General features: G+C 43.7%; 1 protein-coding gene across 2 annotated transcripts in view; it reads right to left on the reverse strand.

Moving 5' to 3' along the window:
• Window positions 1-1,779: 1,779 nt before the first annotated feature.
• The window catches only part of GYPC (glycophorin C (Gerbich blood group)), a 41,114-nt gene continuing 25,222 nt past the window's right edge, over window positions 1,780-17,671 (reverse strand). For both annotated transcript variants that reach the window (XM_073305026.2, XM_073305025.2), the window contains 2 exons: window positions 11,572-11,622; window positions 1,780-6,313 (listed from right to left, as the gene is read on the reverse strand). In XM_073305026.2, the coding sequence (XP_073161127.1) occupies window positions 6,117-6,313; window positions 11,572-11,622 (248 nt within the window). In that variant the 3' untranslated portion in view covers window positions 1,780-6,116. The remainder of the gene's footprint in view (window positions 6,314-11,571; window positions 11,623-17,671) is intronic.

A 17,671-nucleotide genomic window follows, 5' to 3' on the forward strand; every position in this document is an offset into this window, starting at 1 on the left:
AAATTGCACAAAAATCAAATTTAGGGTCTGTAATGAAAGATGAAAAGATCTAAGCAGCAGCAGGTTTTCTTTTTCTAATGTGAATGGCAGGGTGGCATTTAAGCTATGACTGATCTCTAGCTTTTGGCAAGCTTGCGGTTTTTGCTCACTATGATAAAAAATATAGCTAATAGGATAAGTGTGATTAAGTGACTCTGACAAGCAATTCGCAGTTATCTCACATGGAGAAGCACAAGCAGGATCCAGTAAGCATTATTTCTGAATCTACAATACGAAGGCTTTCCAGCTTTGTTTATGCCACAGACCAAGTTCTGCTCTGGTTACTCTGGTGTAATCCCAAAGTAACTGTTGAAATTGGTAGAATAATTGTGGATTTAAATGTATAGATTTTTGAGGCCAGAATAATAGAATATCAGGGTTGGAAGGGACCTCAGGAGGTCATCTAGCCCAGCCCCCGGCTCAAAGCAGGACCAACCCCAACTAAATCATCCCAGCTAGGGCTTTGTCAACCCGGGCCTTAAAAAAAACCTCCTAAGGAAGGAGATTCCACCACCTTCTTAGGTAATGCATTCCAGTGCTCCACCACCCTCGTAGTGAAAAAGTATTTCCTAATATCCAACCTAGACCTCCCGCACTGTAACTTGAGACCACTACTCCTTGTTCTGTCAAGGAGGGACTGTTTTTCATCTAGTCTAACCTCCTGTATAACACAAGCCATAGAACCTCAAGACTATGCAAGAACCCAACAACTTTGTCACTGAACCCATAACATTACACCCTAAGCCCATCTGGAACATAGGAATTGCCATACTGTCTCTGAGTTGTCTGGTCCAGTGTCCTGTATCCAGCGTGGCCAGCACCACAGACCAGTTTGGTCCTAAGTATAATTTGCCATGTTTACTTGAAACTAGATAAAGCAGTGAAGAAAATGCCTGAAAGGTGGCCCAATAACACAATGGTGCCCTTCTACACAGGAGGCTGGTTACAATGGAAATTGGGTAGGGATAAATAGACACAACAGTGCCATTCAGTCATTTTATGAGTCAAAACAGGTTAGAGATGAAGCTCTTCCTTTGTCTGTCCTGAGGCAGCTCTGCCGTCTTTTAGTACTGCAGCTATTAAGACCTGGATTCTGGAACCTTTTGTGAGTCTTCCAGCTCCCAGGTACTGGACAGAAAAGCATCACAGGCATTGTCCCTGGTTGGAGACAGTTTGCTTTGCATTCTACTCCTAATGATTTTGCCTCAGAAGGCATCTGTGGGCTTGCGTGTCTATTTGGCCAGATTGACAATACTGTCCCTGAAGTCAATAGAATTGCATGGGGCAGGAGATCTGGCAGAAATTGACCAACTGCCTAGAAAGAGAATGGGATGCATGCTTCTCGGTTGTTACTCCCTCACCTTCACTGATGAAAGTGGGCCAAGGTGCTGGGAACACTAACTATGTAACGAAAGGGTAGGGCACAGCTTCAGTGCCGAAATGCTGGCAGATGGTCCCACATTGGCACCGATAGTGGTTGGCATCTGGGAATGCTTAGGTAAGCATTCCCATCAACAGCGGAAGGCAGGGCCGCTACTGGGACTGAATGGGCCAAATTCTGTTCTCAGTAGCACCGGTGTAACACCACCGCTGGTAATGGGGTTACACCATTATAGCTAAGCACCTATAATGTTTGCACAGCCCTAGACTAAACATTAGCATAAGCTCAGGCGTTGGTACCATGTAAATCCAGTAGAGCAACAGGTGTCCACGTAACTCACTTTAATCTAGACTTGAGGATGGATTTTGAAAATGGCTTTATTTTTCTTCACAAACAACACAGTGTTTCAATGAGACATGTTTAAATCTCCAGGGCCAACAATCTAAAGCCCACTGACATCAACAGGAATCTTTCCAGACACGTTTTTCTAATTAAGTTATCAGCCTCGTTTCTTAACACTAGCGATTATCTTATTTTTAAAAAGCCTTAATGCAACCACAACGGCATCAGTTTGAAAAATAGTGAATAGTTGAGGATTTGATACAAAGTTTCAAAGGCACTGAAAATCCGACTGGTGCTTTGGAACAGGGGCATTATGTACAAAGTGGTCCCTGGTGGACCAATGGCTGTCGGTTATTACAGAGCACTATACCAGGAGCATCTGTACCAGATTAGAGCTGGGCATGAAATGGCTTTCCTATCCTGTGGAAATTTTTGAGATTTCTAAAAATTTCCCATTCTGCACTGGGATGAAACCAAGACTGTTTTTTGATTGTTTTGTTTTAATTTTTTTTTTTTTGGTGGGAGGGTGGAACCCAGAAGAAAGAGAGCTAGATTACCCTGCCCCAGAATAGCCTAGTGGCTTAGTCACTCAGCTCAGGTGTGTGAGACTCAGAACTGTGCTCTGACTGATTTGGAGTAAGGACTTGGACCCAGGTGAATTCAAGCAGCAGAATATTCTGGAGTGTTTCTGGTTTTGGACCAGAAACTCTATCCTGGACCCGAGAAAACTTCCTAACAAAAGTTTTTTGTCAAAATCAACCCTTTCCCACAAAAAGTTTGTTTTGACAAAGTGGCATTTTATGACAGAAAACAGTTTTGTCAAAAAATTACCACCCAGCTCTGTACCAAATGTATAGTTGGCATTCGCTCATACAAAATGTGTCCTATTTCCTGAGTTGGTGGCTACAGAGTAATGGGAGTGAGTAACTAACTGAAAACCATTTTAGTGCTGTTTTAAAAAATCTATCAGCTCTTTTTGATCCAAAGTTACAGCCACCCGCCGAGGCACCTCTGTATTGCAAACTGTGTTCTGTTTAGCACAGCATGGGGCTTACAGAGAGGGGAGTTTTGCAAATTAGCCCAAAAAGTTATGAGAATTTTGGAATGCACTGATTTAAGGCCAAACTGATTGAAGACAGTGGGAGTATTGTGTGGGTAGAGGATGAGCGATTGGGCCTTTAGAGCTCTGCCAGTCTCATGATACTGTTAAATGTTGCTCTTTCTTTACAAAGCAATCTTTGATTCCTACAAAGTCAAACACAAAAACCCCTCAGATCCCTGCTCTGCTCTCTGTTCTGGGTGCGTGAGTCAAAGCCTCTGAACTTGAAAAAAAAAACAGTGAAAAAACAACAACTGAAAACATAACTAGCACCAAAGTTACTTTTCTAAAATATTCTAAAAGGCTCATTGGTGATGGGTAGATGATGTAGTTATTGTACACTTGGATTGTTCAGCTGGCTGCATGAATATGGGGAAAATGGCATACAGAAATGAAGTAACCTACTAAGGAGGGCCATAGCCAAAGACAGTAGTTGCAGTCATTTCAGATTTGGGGTCCTAAATAGTCACATACTGAGCCAGATTCCCAACTGATGTAAATCAGTATAACTCCATTGAAGCCAATTTACACCACTCCTTTATGACTAACAGTTACCTGATGGCCATCAGCCTCACAACTGGAGATGACTCTCAGGCTTGTTTGGCTTGGTCCATCCACCCCCATAACAAATAAAAACACAGCCTGGTGTACCTTGTGCAGCTGTTCAGTATCCCATGGTTCCTTAGTAGCTTAGTAACAATCCCAAGCCTTGAAAAACTATTTGTTCCTTGCAACCTCAATGGACCTCCCACCACCGCTTCATTTCTGCTGTGTGTCCATCCAGAAGATGGCTGCTCAGATGAGAATTTACTACAGTTCCAGTCAGCCACTAGAAAGGCTTCAAACAAACCTTTATTGAATAAGTTCTTCTTCGCAGCCACAGCTAGTGGCTGATGTGGGCTGGATTGATGCAAGATAGAAATAAGGGGCTATACGGTTGACTCAGGAAGTTTACTTTAAGGAAAAGGCTTAATAGGGCCTGGCCCACTAGGCCTCCTGGAAGGTTTTTTGGGGGGCGGGGTTCCCTGGTCTCATGTATGACACGGGATGTAGTTCAAGTTGTTCCTCTCACCTCACACAATGTAGGGAATGTCTACGTTGTTTCCAGACTGGGTTCCTGGGCCTATCCAGGGCATAAGCTTATGTATTTTTTTAGGTCTATGAAGAATTTAACTTCAGAGTAGATACATGAATTCTGCACATTCAAGAAGAGGATGCCCCTTTCCTCCCCACCCAGCTCCTTTTCTGGCAATCCAGGCACAGAAGTGTACACCCGCTACTAAGGTTAATCAGTTTCCTCTGCCCAAAACAATCATACAAGTTTATTCCTATTTCAAAAGCGGTCGTGAAAGGATTAAAATGGTAAAGCGAATATAAAAATCAAGTATATGACACCATAACATTTGACTTGTGTATGTGCTGGACTATTGGATTTTCTCATCGTGTGGGCTGATGTATGTGATATGGCTGTACAATGGTCTGTGGATTTTGGTCCCAAGCTTTTCGTAAGTTGGCATGGTTTTGATTTTCTTTGGTTAAAAGCATACAGCAAAGATTCAACATTAGCCAACATTCAATCTTTAGGACTCTCCTACTGCAAAGTCCTGCTCCCGTAGGCACTGAGTGGCCTTGAGGACATAATTAAAGAGACAAAACTATCCCCTTCCTTCACCAAATCTACTTGATTCCTCAAGTAGTTTTTCCTGGAGATCTGGTCTCCCTCTAGTGGTTGTATGGCCAACGCTGGTGTATTAAGCTGGGCTCTAGGAGCCAGTCTGGCTCCCAGTGTCATAAAATGAAGATCTTTGGAGAAGATGAAGCCACCAAGTTGTGAAAGCACAACTGTAGACGTCTAACCCTATAATATTTTTTTAAACAGGAAAAACATAGAAAACTATTGATTTAAAACAGGGTAGTTGATCGAAGGCACATTTTATTATTTATTATTCCCCACCCCCTCCTTTTGGATAGTTAAGGGCATAAACCTAGCTGGTGATAAACAGGTGCAGAGGACAATTAATCCTATTTCCAGGACTACCTGTTGGCTTCTGTGAGACAGAGGGCTTGCTGGAGTGAATAAACTCATCACAGTGAATTCTTATGTGATGAACAGGAGATTTCATTTTACATATCACGTCCATTTTATTTTTTTAAAGAGCCAATGCTCAATGGAATTTTTTGTATCTGAGGCTGCCTGAAAACCAAGATATATTTAAAAGCTGGGAGGGGCACAAAAGAGAGAAAGATCAATACGACAGAATGGGATTCAAATGGACAAACTGCTCCAAGGTAGCATTACAGGTACATTTCTAGCTGTTATTTATGTCCGCATTCTGACTCCATTCTCCCAAATGTCAGCAGGTTTTTGAAAGAATTCTCCAATGTGAAATAAACAAATAAACACCAGGGCCAGAGTTCTCATTCCAAATCTAGTAGTGGAGAGCATTTGTTTCAGAAGGTCTGCACTAGCCAATAACTATTGACCTACCTATGTATGCAGGAAAGGAGCCTAATAGCTATTTGGGATCATTTTCTTAAGTTTAGTGGTTATTACCTACTATATACTGTAAATTCTAACACTTTCCAATCCTCAAGTCACCATGCAGAGCTAGCTAAAAATAAAAATACTTCGCTCTTAAATGTTCCATATTTTTCCTATAGGGTTTGTGTGTGTCATGTCCTTGATTTAAAAACAAAGTGTGGGGTGGTGGGGAAGGAAGAGGGACAGAAAGGGAAAAAATCACACCTGGCAAAGTGCACATTTAAGGGAGGGGGGAGAATTCTGGACTATAGACCAATTTTTGTTCCACTAACCCCAGCTTTTATCTGGTTTAACACTTTTTCTATTACCACTAAAAAATGCATTTTCAGGTCGTTCTGTATAATATCGATGTAGGAGGCATCATTAACGCTAAGAGGATGTCTTCCATTGGCATCTGCTATTTTGACCAAATGTCAAGGTCTGACATTTGATTTCATTATCTGGTATCAGTTGATCGTTCAGACTGAGATTTTGTTTCTTCTGATCTGATATTGAATTCAACTGTGACCAGCTTTGTGGCTAATAAAATCAACAGCCAGGTATCTGGTGTTCTGTTCTTCATGGGAAGCGGGGGGGAGTAGCATTTCAATTAGGATGCTTGCCTCTATCCTTGCAATATCCATATCTCAGTGCTTTCGTTGATGTAGTGTTTCTGACTGATTCCCTTGGGGAAAGAAGCACTCAGACAGTCTCAGTGTGGATTCCCTTTGCGCTCAGATGAAATATTCCTTTTTGCTCTCATCCACAGCCTCCTGGAGAGCCGGGTCATTTTTCAGAGCAGCATCTGCACTTTCGGCAAATTCAGTTCCCTTTGCTTCATTCGTGTGGTAGGTGCCCTTGTGCTTGTACATGTATCTGAGCATCACGATCAACAGGCAAATTAGGACAATAACCACCGCTGCAATGACACCTAGCAGGGAAGAACCATTTGAATTGTTTAGTGAGCGATAACATATAGCCTACATTTTACCCTGGGGCATAATGGAACCGGGGGTATTCAGTAGGGGGCAAGTATATGGATAATACATCATAATACACTCAGACACAGCAGGGATGGGGGGGGGTCTATATAAATATCTTGATAAACAGAATTTCAGCAATCCAGGCCTGAGTAAAAGGACTGCAGAAATCTATGCAAAAATTCAGACTGCTTCGAAATGAATTGGTTGATATTCAGTACTTAGAAACAAATTCATCCCAAATTGAGAAGAAACAAGACAATCCAAAGGGAAAAAATGTGTGAGCTGGTTAGCACCCCGGTGCTAATTCAACTTACTTCCAGGTGATTCTGATCGTGCACCATGCTGAATGCTCTCAACTCCCTGTGACTTCAGGAGGAATTGAAGGCATGGAATGTTTCTAAGGTGGCACCCCGCATGGGGTAGGAACAGACCCCTTGATGTCCTTACATTGTTCTGTATTTACCAGCTTCCACATCCCTGTGCTCTAATTAAACAAAGACAGTTTCTAGTGACTGGTGAAGAGACGCCGGAGATGAATGAGGAATCCTGTGTAGATGCTTGCTCCCCCAGGACTAGCTAATAGCTTGCAATGCCTCTATCAGACCAGAAACTCTACTTCCTAAAGGCATGCTGAACGTGCATGTGAAAAGGCCCTGCACAGAACCTGTACCATTGCAGTTCCTGCTGCAGGAGTATGAAGCCAAGCCATGGGGAACTCTGCATGCCTTGGCGCTTCAGAGCTCTTCCCTGTGCTGTCTCTTTCTGCAGCAAAGAGCCAGGAAGGAGATGCTGGGGAGGGAGGGGTAGCTCAGTGGTTTGAGCATTGGCCTGCTTAAACTCAGGGTGGTGAGTTCAATCCTGGAGGGGGCCATTTAGGGATCTGGTGCAAAAACTGGGGATTGGTCCTGATTTGATCAGGGGGTTAGACTAGATGACCTCCTGAGGTCCCTTCTAACCCTGATATTCTATGATTCTAAGCAGTACTGCCAACCCCAAGCATTCATAAGTCAGCTCTCTCCTGAAATAATGAGACTGGCTTCAAAGTCATGTTTTTTTTAACATAATGTATTTGGGCTTTTTATTTGCCTTTTGGGTGTTGAGCCTTTGGTCTGCACTCAGGTCACAGATTAAACTTTTCCCTGCAACCAGGATGGCTAGAAACTTACTTTGTTCTATAATGATGGCCAAGATTATCCTGTGTTCACATGACTCCAGGGGCTGGGGCTTTAAGGAATATGCTAAATATTACAAAAGTCATAACAAAACCATGAGAGTTGGCAGTACTAAGGCATAAGCATGCTTAGCCGGTCTATGAATGATGCAGACCCACTGGGCAAATCCCAAGCACAAAGGATGACGCCAACGTGACTCCGGGTCTGTCCCACGTTCTGGATCCAAGGCAAGGGGCAGGAATTGGCCTCTCCTGACTTCTGTGCTCATCACCCCATGCAAAGTCCATTTTTAACCGTATTTAGACTGTGTATGCAATGTATGAGCTGTATGAAATCTGTAATAACACACACGAGAAAAGTCTGTCCCACTAGACAAGCAATCAGGTCATGTCTACACAGAGACTTAATGTGTGGCAAGCCAGGGAGGAAATCTGCCACTCGCTAAGTGCCTGTCTTGGTCCTGCTACCATGGAGTAAAAGTTTCATAGTGCTCTTTGACGTACTGCAGCAGTATGTCAAACAGCAATGTGTCAAAGCGCACTAGGGGACTTTTAGTGTGTGGTAGCTGCCACTTAGTACACGGCAAGCGAGTCTGCTGTAGATTTATACCCTGACTTGCCACACACTGAGTCTCCAAGTAGCCCTTAGATAAGGATATGAGCAGCATTGATTGTCTTAACTCAGAGGGGGGGAAAGACCCGGTCATACTTACAAATTTTATTTAAGCTAATGTTAAAATATTTTATAATACGTAGGTTGAGAAGAGTGTCTGTACATCTGGGTATAGTGCTTAGATTATCCACAGATACAACGTTTGTTTTAAAAGTCATATGATACATATGATAGTGCATAATACCAAAATAGCAAAAGGGTGGATGGACTTTACAAGGATATCTCTTCGTTGCAGAGTGAGCCTGAGCTCACTTGTAGGGACATGAGAATGGGGGTGAGTAATACGAGAATATTGGCATGAATGGTGAGGGGAGAATTTTGGCAACTCTTCCAGGATTAAGGCAGGAGACCATTTTATTTGTACCTAATTATGTTAACTAGTTCCTCCAGCTTTTATGATGACTGAAGTTACTGCTCTGAAAGAGAATTGCTCATGTAAAGAAGTGGCGGTTACAATAATAATGTGATTCCACAGAGGCTTTATCAATTTTTTTAGGACTACATTGGTATCCCTTGACACAATGAGCTTTAATAGGCTTTAGATATGGCACAGTATTAATAAGCCTAAGACAAAGCACCATTCAATTTCCCTTCCACTGATTCACAGGAAGCTGAAATTAAAGTTACAGGAGCTAGAATCTGAGGGAAATACATCAGAACCTCACTAATTTGCACTAATGATTGGGATACCCCTGGTGCATTACTGAAATGAGCGAGTTAGCAGGGAAGTGAACAAACACAAAGAAAATCAAAAGACTAGGATAATACATTTCTCCATGTACAGTGCTTTGCTCATTTAATCCGACAACTGTAGTTAGTTTAAATGTATGAGGGCGTGAATAGAACTCGAGGAAATGTGTTGCTGTATGTTTGTAAAAATAATGGGCCACATCAGCAGCTGCTATAAATTGGAAGAGCACTAATCAATGAAGCTACCCTGATTTACACCAGCAATGAGCTGGCTCAATGAGGTAAGAGTTCACTAGCGTGCCCGAGTATTCGTTCTTTGAGCTGTGGGCGAGTGTCCTCATTTGTGGGTCACTAAGGTCTGTAACTCAACATAGAGTCAATTTCTGAGGTTCTGCCATGATCTGGAATCTAGACACAGATGGATGTGGAAGGTAATAGATTTCAGAGTAGCAGCCGTGTTAGTCTGTATCCGCAAAAAGCACCCGAGTACTTGTGGCACCTTAGAGACTAACAAATTTATTTGAGCAGAAGCTTTCGTGAGCTACAGCTCACTTCATCAGATATTCAGGGTGACTCCAGTCAGTGACTGGGGATCTCAATCCTTATGGCTTAAGGTTTCCCCCTCTTGAAACCCAAAGCAGCTCCTCCGGCCCCCCAAAACCGCTCCTCTCTGAGCCTTCAGCATGCCTGGTCCTCATTAGGCCCCCTGCATTTTACTGCTCCCCAGTCACTTACTGCAGGAAGCGCCATCCGTGGGGTGCAGTACATCCCATGGCTACAACCAGTTGTCACATAGTCCCCGGGCAATGCTCTGGAACTGCTCCCTACGAAGCCAGATCTGCTTTGGGTTTCAAAAGGGGGAAACCTTAAGCCATAAGAATTGAGATCCCCAGTCACTGACTGGAGTCACCCTGAATATCCCATGAGGTGAGCTGTAGCTCACGAAAGCTTCTGCTGAAATAAATTTGCGAGTCTCTAAGGTGCCACAAGTCCTCCTTTTCTTTTTGAAGGTAATAAAGTCGTTCTCTTCGGAGACGAGAGGGAAATGGTTTCTAGTGGCCATACATATCCCTTCCAGATGCACCGTGAGGTATGTGAAAGACAGATACCAGTCAGGGGAAGGCTAAACATCACCCTTTTCACCTCCTTCTCCGCTTCCCAGGGCTGGATTTTGGGGTACAGGTGAGCTGTGCTGGAGTGCAAGCAATGAATTACCAGCTCAGTGGCATCATCCCACTCCAAGACTGGAAATTCTGCAGACATATTATGCCAAAGCGAATACAAAGCCAGAAAGGACCTTTGTGATTATCTAGTCTGACCTCCTGTATAACGCAGGCCAGAGAACTGCCCCAAAATAATCCCTAGAGCAGATCTTTTAGAAAAAACATCTCCTCTTGATTTAAAAATTGTCAGTGATGGAGAACCCACCATGACCCTTGGTAAATTGTTCCAATGGTTAATTACCTTCACTGGTAAAAATATACATTTATTGCTAGTCTGAGTTTATCTAGCTATAGAAAAGCGAGGTGTTATCATTACCATTAACATCTGGACAGCCCCTGTGCATTGAAACCCTAACATCCAGGCAGACCCTGGAATATTTTATTCCCTCCGGGAAAGCATGGCCATATATTTAAAATTCCCCCTAATTCTGCACCTGAAACGTGACCTCTGTAACAAATGATGCACGGGCAATGGCAGGTGAAGTAACTGCAGGTGCAAATGTTGGATTTAAGTGTCCTGATTCTGTTCTCATGCCAGTCTCACACACAGTGTAACTCCATTCACCTCTTCCAGTCACTCCTGCTTCCCCCGGCATAAATGAGATCAGAATCAGGCCTCAGGCCATTAGATGTCTAAATTCTATCACTTTTCTCCTCAGTTGGCCATGGGTAAAAAATTAGAGGCTGGGTTGAAGCTTCTTGGAAGATTTAACCCTTCTAGTCGGTGACTCTATAGAACATAGTAACACTCTGTCTCCTGAGAAGGAGCGAGAGAGAGAGAGTGCGCTAATTCAGCAATGTATTTAAGCACATGCTTAAGTTTACGCATGTGAATACTACAGAAAATTTAAAATTCAGCATTAAACATCCAAATTAAGTCTGTGCTTAAGTGTTTTGCTGGATTGGGACTTTTCTGATTTCATTTTTGAATACTGCATAGTACCTGCACAGTGTTGTCTATAAAAAGCTGACCAAGCATGGGATTTTATAAGATGACGACAAGAGCCCTGTTTTCTTTTCTTCTAATGCAGAGGTTCTCAAACTTTAGCAACCCAAGAACCCCCATTTTGATTAAAAAATTTTCACAGACCCCCCAAGCTCACCGCTCAGCCCCAGGCTCCACCCCCACTCCACCCGTTCCCCCAAAGCCCCACCTCTTCCCACCCCCATTGTACCCCTGCCCCTCCTCTTCCCTGCCTCTCTGCCCCCTTCCCTGAGTGCGCCTCATGCTTGCTCCTCACCCTCCCTCCCAGTGAATCCTTCATGCTGCTGAAAAGCTGTTCCCCGGCATGCAGGAGGCACTGGGAGAAAGGGGGAGGAGTTGAAGGAGGGAAGAGGAGGAGTTGATCAGCAGGGCCTGTGGACCCCCTGGAATACCCTCGCAGATCCCCAGCGGTCCACAGACCCCATTTTGAGAAATGCTGTACTAATGGAACTTTCAATACTTACCTCCAATGACTGCCACATCTACTGGAGCTGAAGAACCCCCGAGATCTCCAGCTACAAATAGAATAGAATATAGAAAAGTTAAATAGATGAAACGGCTTGGATGATGTATGACTACAGCTCCCCTATTGAAGGGTGCGATCGTATTTTAACCTCTGTAACATGAAATGTAGCACTTCAGTGAGATCTCTGATTTAGCATTCACAAAAAGAAAAGGAGGACTTGTGGCACCTTAGAGACTAACCAATTTATTTGAGCATAAGCTTTCGTGAGCTATAGCTCACTTCATCGGATGCATACCGCTGTAGCTCACGAAAGCTCATGCTCAAATAAATTGGTTAGTCTCTAAGGTGCCACAAGTCCTCCTTTTCTTTTTGCGAATACAGACTAACACGGCTGCTACTCTGAAAGCATTCATAAAATATCTCATTAGAACTGGGTGGATGGTAGTGATTTTGTATCAATATAATGCTTGGGAAAGAAACAGCCAGCACATAGTGCAAATTCTCTTGGTCATCAGGGAAACATACCTACTGTTTATTATGATCACTTACCTGTAACATCTTTTGATGGATGATGAAATTAAGAGTATCTGGGCAGTGTGATTATTCTTGGAAAGTCAGTATGGGGACAAAAAAGTGGTGCCTATTTTGGACAGGATTCTCATTTGGTATAAATCAGTTTAGTTCTATTGACTTTAATTACCATTATATCTCTACATCATCATCATGTTTATTATTTTTAAAATGTATATTAAATGTATATATATTACATATTTTAAAATGTATATCTGAATGTGGCCCTTCGAAGCCAAATTATAGATTATAACTTCTAAGCAGATAATCTTGCAATTTAAAATCATAAGAAGAAGCTGACCATGTCCTTTTGAGTATCTGAGATCAGGAATTCAGTGGAAAAAGTCAAACTGCTGAAAAAAAAGAGCATTTACTTAAAAAATCCAAACCAACAAAAAACCAACAAAACAAAACAAAAAACCCCGGAGGAGGAAGGGGGGGACAACTAATGAGAAGCTGTAGCGTTTGGAGAAAATACAAAACAATGAAGTTTTCCCCTCTTTATCATCTAATATGATAGTTAATGCAACAGTAAATTGAGATAAACTGATATTTCCCTATTGGCTTCCCTGGTTGGACATAAGCCAAAGTTATCAGGTACGATTCTGTACTCAGTTCCACTATTTTTTACTCTGGTGTAACCCCACTGATTTCAACTGAATTATTCCTGATTTTTCACTTGGCTCAACCTGTGTTTATTCTCAGAAGGAAATTATTACCGTGCCCGCCTAATAATTAATTTTGGAGGTAAATTTGTAGCAAGCATTTGACTGGCAGCTTCTACTGTCAAGAAAGATAAGGCAGATGGTAAAAGATAAGGCAGATGGTAATTTTAAGGCCAGCAAGGACCACTGTAATCAGTTAGGGCTTGTCTACATTACCCGCTGGATCTACAGGCAGAGATCGATCCAGCAGGGGTCGATATATCGCGTCTAGACTAGACGCGATAAATCGACCTCTGAGCATTCTCTCATTGACTCCGGTACTCCACCAGGGCGAGAGGCACAGGCAGAGTCAACGGAGGAGCGTCAGCCATTGACTTACCCCAGCAAAGACACCGCGGTAAGTAGATCTAAGTATCTCGACTTCAGCTACATTATTCACAAAGCTGAAGTTGCGTAACTTCGATTGACCACCCCTCCTCCCCAAGTGTAGACCAGGCCTAAGTCTGCCCTCCTGCATAATACAGGCCATAGAACGTCCCTGAAAGAATTCTTGTTTTGAACTACAGCAGATCTTTTAGAGCAATGAACAAGGTGATTGGCTTTTGGAGGTTTCCCATGCTTTGTATAGTACAGCGGCTCCCTTCACCTGGATTGTTGTTGTATTGTTTATATAATTACAACGTCTGTTGGTTGACTAATAAGACAAATTGTATAGGATGGGGGATATCATTCCATCAGGGTACAACCTGAGTAGCTGGGAAGAGTCTGTTTATGCGAAGAAGGAAGACACCCAAAGCCCAGGTCCTCCCACAGAAGCACCAAGACCGTGATAGTTCCCAGAACATCCCAGACCTGTGAAAGGCAATGGTAACACATTGGCAGGCCCACTGCTTCCAGCCCCTGTCTGTAGCCTGCACCTGTCCCCTCTATATCAGAGCACAGTAAACTCACTGGAGCTGAGGCACATACCCACACAGCCTCAGATTCTCTCCTCCCATGGAGTTGCACTTGGGGGGGGGGATTGGTCTCTAAAATATCTGCAGAAAGGTCTAGGAATAGGATTCTTCCAAACACACCGTTACCTGATCCCATTCAAGCTGTGCACTGATGAAGGGTTTACCCCATTCCATGCAATCTGCACACTTTTATTACAACCAGGTCCACTCCAGCTCAACTGTGCTCCCAGACCCGCCTTTAATACATCCTGTCCCACCCATTGTAGGAGGGGTAAGCATGACCTGGCTCCACCCACCAGGGCTCAGTGAGGGGTTCCTCTCCCTCTGCATCTGTGGGAGGCCACACCGCCTCACTACATTCCCCCCAAGCTCAAACTGTATTGCCTTTCTTTTTGCCAGATGCACATCAACAAAGAACACTCTTCCATTATATAGCAATATATTATAAGAACACTCTTCCATTTTATATAACGGTGCCTAAACGTGTGAATCCTGAAACGTTTCCCTAGGTTACTGCAATATCAAGCTACAAAGGGATGCTTCCAAATATTAATTCCAGATCAAATCCTCCTCGCTTTAATTATAAAGGTATATGAGTAACTCTCCATCATTCCTGGCATTCCCAAGGGCCCTTCTGATTCAGATAACAAGCAGATGCCCTATCTCCAGCCCTTGACATAGAAGTGCTTTTTGATAAGGTATTATTGTATCTCTGCTTTAAGATTTAATTTTGACACTGGACTTTTAAAGCTTTTGGAAGAATGTGGGCCAGATCCTCCACTGGTGGAAACTGGCATTGCTCTGCTGAAGTCAGTGGAACTACGCCAGTGAACATGATTATGTGTCTATAACCGCCACAGCTCTCAGTGATTGCCAATAGGAGAGTCTCCACTTTTGCGTTAACGTGCCCTCCTCCCACAGTGAGATGGGGTTGTTATCCTTTCATTGGGTAAACTGGAGCTGCTCCAATTTATACAGCAGTAGAGAATTTGGATCAGAAATTTGGCCCACTTCCCTCCTCACTTTCACTGATGTAAATCAAAAGTAACTTCATTGTCATAAATAGGCCACTTCCTTGCTTGAGGATCTCAGCTGACAACTCGGCGAACGAGCATGTGAGGGAACTACCAGACCTGCTATATTAATAGGACTGAGGGCATTATAAAAAGCTACCATGACTGGTCGAAGTGTTGGGCATGTAAGAGGCTGATGAGCACAGTGGGTTTGCACTCATGAAATGAGATGACCTGCTCTGAGTCTGAAAGAGAGGTGACCGCCATAATCTGGAGCAGATGTAGAACTCTAAACCTCCTCGGCTATGCACAAGAAGTATACTCTGTTATTTTTGGGCTGAATTCCCTACAGTGGCAAAGACTCCCATGCTCTTCCAGGAGTTTTTGCCTGGGTAAGGACCACAAGGTGTGACACTCAATAAATTCTTTATTCCATTCAGCTGCAAGTGCAGCTGCCTGTGTTTCCTGAGTCTTTCTGTTGTGTCCATTTGGTTATTTTCCTGTGTTTCATAGGGGACAAATTTTCAGGTATTGCCTATTAAATTGCCCCTGCAAAAATGTGTCCCACCGTTACGCTGGCTTGAGTGTCTTTTAGGCGCAATCTGGCCCGTTATGTGTTATATAGCACTGTAACTCAAATACTGCATCTGGGCATTGTATGGCAGCATTAGTTATTAAAACATACAGAAATGAAGAGAGCTGGAAAAGTTCCTGTTCTTCATAAAATTTCCTACCCACCCCAGTGTATTAAACAAATCAAGACAACAATAAACAAACCAAACAGCCAAACTAAATGTTCAGCCAAAAGCCGGTATCTTTGTTGCATGATATGAAACTCATCAAATTCCAGCTCTGAGGGATCAAGTTCCAGAAGCAGGGGTTTGCAACAGATAATGCTTTGCTGCCAATCTCATCAAGCCATGTCCCAGAGATAGACAGAGGCTTTGTCCCAGCAGACCTCAAATATCATGATATCAAATATTTTCCCCACAGGGAAGAAAGGTAAGCAGCAGGATACGGACCCTGGACTTCAGGAAAGCAGACTTCGACTCCCTCAGGGAACGGATGGGTAGGATCCCCTGGGGGACTAACATGAAGGGGAAAGGAGTCCAGGAGAGCTGGCTGTATTTCAAGAAATCCCTGTTGAGGTTACAGGGACAAACTATCCCAATGAGTCGAAAGAATAGTAAATATGGCAGGTGACCAGCTTGGCTTAACGGTGGAATCCTAGTGGATCTAAAACATAAAAAAGAAGCTTACAAGAAGTGGAAGGTTGGACATATGACCAGGGAAGAGTATAAAAATATTGCCCAGGCATGTAGGAATGAAATCAGGAGGGCCAAATCGCACCTGGAGCTGCAGCTAGCAAGAGATGTCAAGAGTAACAAGAAGGGTTTCTTCAGGTATATTGGCAACAAGAAGAAAGCCAAGGAAAGTGTGGGCCCCTTACTGAATGAGGGAGGCAACCTAGTGACAGAGGATGTGGAAAAAGCTAATGTACTCAATGCTTTTTTTGCCTCTGTCTTCACTAACAAGGTCAGCTCCCAGACTGCTGCACTGGGCATCACAACATGGGGAGTAGATGGCCAGCCCTCTGTGGAGAAAGAGGTGGTTAGGGACTATTTAGAAAAGCTGGACATGCACAAGTCCATGGGGCCGGATGAGTTGCATTCGAGAGTGCTAAAGGAATTGGCGGCTTTGATTGCAGAGCCATTGGCCATTATCTTTGAAAACTCGTGGCGAACGGGGGAAGTCCCAGATGACTGGAAAAAGGCTAATGTAGTGCCAATCTTTAAAAAAGGGAAGAAGGAGGATCCTGGGAACTACAGGCCAGTCAGCCTCACCTCAGTCCCCGGAAAAATCATGGAGCAGGTCCTCAAAGAATCAATCCTGAAGCACTTACATGAGAGGAAAGTGGTCAGGAACAGTCAGCATGGATTCACCAAGGGAAGGTCATGCCTGACTAATCTAATCGCCTTCTATGATGAGATTACTGGTTCTGTGGATGAAGGGAAAGCAGTGGATGTATTGTTTCTTGACTTTAGCAAAGCTTTTGACACGGTCTCCCACAGTATTCTTGTCAGCAAGTTAAAGAAGTATGGGCTGGATGAATGCACTATAAGGTGGGTAGAAAGTTGGCTAGATTGTCGGGCTCAATGGGTAGTGATCAATGGCTCCATGTCTAGTTGGCAGCCGGTGTCAAGTGGAGTGCCCCAGGGGTCGATCCTGGGGCCGGTTTTGTTCAATATCTTCATAAATGATCTGGAGGATGGTGTGGATCGCACTCTCAGCAAATTTGCGGATGATACTAAACTAGGAGGAGTGGTAGATATGCTGGAGGACAGGGATAGGATACAGAGGGACCTAGAGAAATTGGAAGATTGGGCCAAAAGAAATCTGATGAGGGTCAATAAGGATAAGTGCAGGGTCCTGCACTTAGGACGGAAGAACCCAATGCACCGCTACAGACTAGGGACCGAATGGCTAGGCAGCAGTTCTGAGGAAAAGGACCTAGGGGTGACAGTGGACGAGAAGCTGGATATGAGTCAGCAGTGTGCCCTGGTTGCCAAGAAGGCCAATGGCATTTTGGGATGTATAAGCAGGGGCATAGTGAGCAGATCGAGGGACGTGATCATCCCCCTCTATTCGACATTGGTGAGGCCTCATCTGGAGTACTGTGTCCAGTTTTGGGCCCCACACTACAAGAAGGATGTGGATAAATTCGGGAGAGTCCAGCGGAGGGCAAAAAAAATGATTAGGGGACTGGAACACATGTCTTATGAGGAGAGGCTGAGGGAACTGGGATTGTTTAGTCTGCAGAAGAGAAGAATGAGGGGGGATTTGATAACTGTTTTCAACTACCTGAGAGGTGGTTCCAGAGAGGATGGTTCTAG

Source organism: Lepidochelys kempii, chromosome 11 (assembly GCF_965140285.1).
Source record: "Lepidochelys kempii isolate rLepKem1 chromosome 11, rLepKem1.hap1, whole genome shotgun sequence".
In the NCBI taxonomy this organism is placed as follows: Eukaryota; Metazoa; Chordata; order Testudines; family Cheloniidae; genus Lepidochelys; species Lepidochelys kempii.